This window comes from Miscanthus floridulus, chromosome 9, assembly GCF_019320115.1.
Source record: "Miscanthus floridulus cultivar M001 chromosome 9, ASM1932011v1, whole genome shotgun sequence".
Taxonomy (NCBI): Eukaryota; Viridiplantae; Streptophyta; class Magnoliopsida; order Poales; family Poaceae; genus Miscanthus; species Miscanthus floridulus.
Window position 1 is genome coordinate 133,753,237 of NC_089588.1, and position 5,743 is coordinate 133,758,979.

Sequence of the window (5,743 nt, forward strand, 5' to 3'; positions counted from 1 at the left end):
ATTAGGGTCTTTAATTTGTAATAGTAAGATAACATGAAAAACAGCGGATATATTTATTTAAGCTTTCACCGCATCCCGGTCAAATTAAAGTTTTAAAATCTCCTGGACATTTTCAAAGTACAGTATTTACGACTATCGACAGCACTCCTTTTCATTGCAAGGAAGAGACGCACACCGCTGTTCCGCTTTGTCTGTGTCCAGAAGTTATGGACCAAATGAACGGTTGGAAACAACTGTGCGAAATGTACACTCTTATGGCGTGGGCAATTTCCACGTCGTGCAGCGACTGGCGTCGAATCGGATGACACGGACAAATGGACACTGATCAGAATTCAGAGGCTCGTAGGCGACAAGCTCGCTATTCGTGTGGTGTCTGTTTGGGCACCGAATTACTGAAGAAGCAGCCAGCTAGCATACTTGCGTACACTGGTAGGTGAGACACGCGCACGGAGACGTAGTACGGAGGGAGAGGGCTATGGCGGCCGGCAGTGGGATTCACAGGGGCGAGCGGTGGAGCCTGGCGGGCGCGACGGCGCTGGTCACCGGCGGCAGCAAGGGGATCGGGCACGCCATCGTGGAGGAGCTGGCTGCGTTCGGTGTGCGCGTGCACACGTGCTCGCGCAGCGCGGCTGACCTGGAGGCGTGCCGCCGGCGGTGGTCCGAGATGGGGCTGGACGTCACGGTCACTGCCTGCGACCTCGCCGTGCGCGCCGACCGGGAGAGGCTCATGGAGACTGTCAAGGCCACCTTCGACGGCAAGCTCGACATTCTGGTAAGCTGAAACCTACTGTCCTATCCCGTACATGCTATCCATGTCCATTCGACGACGGCAGATCACACGTCAATAAGTCATACTGAACGTCCATGCATGATGCACCTCCTCTCATTCCTGTTCTTTTTAATGCATCCTTTCCTGTAGGGGATTTAGCTCCTTCAGTTCCCTCAACAAAAAAAAAGATGTTGCTATATTCCAGGCGCTTGAGATTTGCATTTCTTTAAGGCAACGCATCTCAGCCCTTGGATCCGAAACGGACGGTCCAGATTAGCCCCTATTCATCTTCTTCCTCCAGGCTCCAGCAGCTCTCACCCCCGCCACCGCAGAAGTCACCTCCGTAGCCGCCCACCGCCCCGCCACGGTAGGGTCTTATCGGAGCTCTGCTGCTGCGGCTGCGGTCGCGGAGCTCCGGCGAGACCCTACCACACCTGTGGTAGACTCCCTCTTCTCCTCCCCAGCTCCTGCCACCACTTTCTTCTCCAACTCCGGTGAACGGCCAGGACTCCCCAGCCCCTACCTAGCTGGCCGCCTCCACCGTGGCTAGGGCCCTAAACTGCCCGGGCGCCGACCCCACCGCCTGGCCTATCTATCTCCCCGGGGCCCCTCGTTTTACTAAAGTCACCGAAGTTGGGAGAGAGAGAAGATAAGCTCACTGGAGTTGGGGCAAGAGAGGAGAAGCTCGCCGAAACCCTAACTCGCAGATCCAGAGGAGGAGGAGGAGGTCCTACCTCGCCGGCGCCGCCGCCGCCACGTGGGGAGAGAAGGAGATGCGTGCGCATGCGCGTGGGGAAGGGGCGCGAGCGCCATCGGCTAAACAACTAACACATCTCAGTTGACTGAGATGTAGGAAGAGTGGAAAAAAAACTAGCGCAAAAAAAGGGTTTTTAGAGATGGGTGTTGACCGTTTTTAAAGGCCTGCTACCGAGCCCAACTGCAGTCCGCATGTCGACCAGTGCCAGGCTGCCACAGATCTCAATGGAGCCATCGATGGTGTCAAGCTTGAGGACAGAAAAGCCAAACCAGAGCCACCAACACAGGTTTCTCCACTATGCTCTGTGCCCGTGGCTTGGTTCTCCCCCCTAGAGAGAGGGTGAGAGAAGAGAGTGTTGGGTGGGTTACGCCAACTACCACCGTGTGCGCCCTCGGCAGCTTGGGAGTGAGAGAGGGTTGCCACCGTGTTGAGTCAGGAGAGAAACGTCGAGAGAGAGCTAAGTGTGTGCTTATATATGCATGTTCAGTTTTAGGCCTCGTGAGCCTCAGGCTCATTTAGTGAGACAAACCTCTTAATAAGTGCACGTGCCTCTGTTAATGGATTTTTGACTTGCGTTAGCTTAAAAAATGAGTCGACCGTCTCTGAAAATTATTGGTTATCTTTAGAGACTACCTTACCTTTTGTCTACCTCTGTTAATCAAACATCTTGTCTATCAAAATCATTTTTGTAGTAGTGATATATACATGCTTGCACGTACACAGGTGAACAATGCGGCGCAGTTGTTCCCGAAACCGGTGGCGCAGTGCACGGCGGAAGACTTCTCACGTTGCATGGCGATCAACCTGGAGTCGTGCTTCCACCTTTGCCAGCTCGCGCATCCTCTCCTCCTTAATGCCTCCCTCGCTGGCGGCGGAAGCGTCGTCAATGTCTCCTCCATTGGAAGTTTGCTGGCCTACCCCGACATCACCCTCTATGGCACTGCCAAAGGTATAGGCCTTTACAATTTTCCAAATTCACAAGACTTTTCAGATATTCTGATTTCAGAATACAATTCTAAGCATAACTTCCAATGTTTTAAAGTAAATAATTATTCATTTTTATTGTTTTTATAACGTCTGACAAAGTGTTGTATTAGAAGAAATAAATTAATTAAGGTTGTTTGTCAAGATGATGGAAAAAATTGTCCAACTACTTGCCAAGACAAGTACAAGTGGGAATTGTTCTGTTCGAATTTTGAATTTGACATTCCATTTTCCTTGTTAAACTCCTTGGTATACGGCACAACACAGAAACTGGAAAATTCGAAAGTATTTAAATCACACACACACACACACCGTAAGTTTAAATTGACTTGTTTGAGATACTCCCTTCGTCCTGAATATAAGGAATACAGAGTTCAAAGTTTGTACCAAATTATAACAAGCACCCAAAAGACCCATGTATACCTCATTAATGTCTATTACTAACCTAAATATGGTAATTAGAGAGGGTATACACGTCATTTATCTTACCATATGTTATGTCCTTGATAGTAAATTTGTTTTATTTGGGCGCATGCCAGCCGGAATAAACCAACTAACAAGGAGCCTCGCCGCCGAGTGGGCCAGCGATAAGATTCGTGTGAACTGCGTGGCACCTGGGGTGATCATGACCGACATGGCGAAAGAGGTACTTATACTCCTAACTATGGAGACATAATTAATACAGTATATATAATTGGCGACATGAAATTAGTTGACAATGTAAATTAAATACTCCTAATAGGCACCACCAGAGGCCATTGAGCAATCGTTAACCAGGACCCCTATGCGGCGGGCCGGCGAGCCGGTGGAGGTGGCGTCCATGGTGTCCTTCCTCTGCATGCCGGCGGCGTCCTACGTCACTGGGCAGGTCATCTGCGTCGACGGCGGCTGGACCATTAGTGCCTGATCTAGCAGGTGATTTAGCCGGCAGAGAATAACGCTCGTCGTGTGCTTGTTTCGTCGTCCAATCCGTTTGTCATTTCTCGTTCTGAACTGCAACCTCCGCTGGTTGTCTTGTTGATTTTTATTACTGCGTATTTTCTTTTGTGGCACCACGCTACTGTCTCTATATTTTTGTTATGACAATTGCTCTAGTAGTCCTCTCTCCTAGAATTGCACGCATCTCAAAAGTAGCCCACCTTCTTTTTATTAGTTATCACACAATACCATGCAGAATCTTACGGCGCACGCACGCTAATCCTACACTATGAGCACCTTTGAAAATTAGGCCGACAAAATCTCGAGACGAGATTAATTAGTTATTTCTCAGTTACTATTATTTACCGGCCCTGCCCTTCCAAGACCCAAACAAAGCCCCAAGTCACTATCGGAGACCGGCTCTTTGCCGAGCGCCACGTGGTTTGCCGAGTGTTTTTTTTCGGGCACTCGGCAAAGACGTCTTTGCCGAGTGTTTTTTTTACACTCGGCAAAGAGTCTCTTTGCCGAGTGTTTTTTTTTACACTCGGCAAAGAGCTTATTTGCCGATTGTTATTTTTTTTTGACACTCGGTAAAGAGAATTTTAAAGTACATTTTGAAGCAGTAAATTAATTCAAATCAAAAAGTTTTCAACTACAAAGTTGTATAACTCATCAAGATGTACAATGTTTGTTTTGGTCTTTTCTTCATACGACAAAGTGAAAATAAATTTGTTCACAAATCTAACATATCTCTCTGGCAGTTTATGAAACTACAAGAGAGATATATAAGATTTGTGAACAATGTTAGAACGACCATGTCGGATGAACAGATGACCAAACAACCAAAATAAACTTTGTAGATCTCGAAAAGTTATGAAACTTTGTAGTTGACAACTTTTTGATTTGAAAACATTTTGTCATGCAAAACTGTGTTTGAATTTCAAAATTTTAAAATTCAAATTTTGTAAACGACCTCGGATGGAAAAACTTCCTAAACTAAAAGTGTAGATCTCGAAAAGTTATGAAACATTGTAGTTGACAACTTTTTAATTTGAAAACATTTTGTCATGCAAAACTGTGTTTGAATTTCAAAATTTTAAAATTCAAATTTTGTAAACGATCTCGGATGGAAAAACTTCCTAAACTAAAAGTGTAGATCTCGAAAAGTTATGAAACTTTGTAGTTTACAACTTTTTGATTTGAAAACATCTTGTCATGCAAAACTGTGTTTGAATTTCAAAATTTTAAAATTCAAATTTTGTAAACGACCTCGGATGGAAAAACTTCCTAAACTAAAAGTGTAGATCTCGAAAAGTTATGAAACTTTGTAGTTTACAACTTTTTTTATTTGAATTCGTTTAGGGCCTCAAACATGCAATTTATACTCGGTTTAGTATAATATATTGGGAACTAAAACGGAATTCAGACACAAGTGAGAGTGTGGTGTAGTGGTAGAGGAGGTACGTGAACAGCGGGAGGTCTCGGGTTCGAATTGCGTCGGCCGCGTAGCCATGAAATTCACGCGAAAAATGTCGGAGATGGGTGGGCGCTGGCCGGTGGGGCCTCCATCGATAAAAAAAAATTCTATTTTTTTTTGGGTAAAAATCCCATTTTTTTGGGTTTTTTTCAGTTTCAACTTTGCCAAGTGTCGGGCACTCGGCAAAGGCTTTGCCGAGTGCCCGATAAAAAACACTCGGCAAAGTTGGCTTTGCCGTCACTATTTTTGGTGAGTGCTGTTCGCCGAGTGTTACACTCGACGAACCATTTGCCGAGTGTTTATGTATTTTGCCGAGTGTTTCGGATACTCGCCAAACTACAGAAGTCCGGTAGCGAGTGGGTCAATGTATCCATCTCCCTTCGGATCAGTCATTTCGTTATGGACGTCCGCAGGCCGCAGCCGACTAATGCCCATGTCGCAGGTAGGCGAGGACGGCCACCACAATCACAATGGATGCGCCGTGGACGCCGCCGACCGAGGCAGCAGCACACTCATGGATCCTGCATTCTTCTGGCTTGTGCCATGGCCTAGAAACTGGCTCGCTGTCTTTTGAAACTCATGATGATGATATTTTTTTATCCAATACGCAAAAGATTTACGTATCATTATAATTAAGAAGAATAGTTTAACCATACAAACGACACGCTTCTGATGAGCGTCCTAGGTGGTCTTACAGCTGTGACTGCACCTTCCTAGCTAGTACACTGTTTCAAACTTCGAATCCCCGTTCGCTGGTCTGAAACTTGGCTGAAACTGACTGAAAAACACTGTTCCGGCTGAATTGTTGTGAGAGAAAAACACTGTTCCGGCTGAAAAA

At 46.2% G+C, this 5,743-nt stretch overlaps 1 protein-coding gene across 2 annotated transcripts; it reads left to right on the forward strand.

Moving 5' to 3' along the window:
• Positions 1-363: 363 nt before the first annotated feature.
• LOC136482992 (noroxomaritidine/norcraugsodine reductase-like) lies at positions 364-3,565 on the forward strand. Of its 2 annotated transcripts, none has more exons than XM_066480129.1 (4): positions 364-772; positions 2,268-2,475; positions 3,050-3,156; positions 3,253-3,565. In XM_066480129.1, the coding sequence occupies exons 1-4, from the start codon at positions 476-478 to the stop codon at positions 3,415-3,417; spliced, it is 777 nt and encodes a 258-aa protein (XP_066336226.1). In that variant the 5' UTR covers positions 364-475; the 3' UTR covers positions 3,418-3,565. The 2 variants fall into 2 exon arrangements, with proteins under 2 accessions (XP_066336226.1, XP_066336225.1); XM_066480128.1 differs by having other exon boundaries at positions 370-772; positions 2,250-2,475.
• The last annotated feature ends 2,178 nt before the right edge of the window (positions 3,566-5,743 follow it).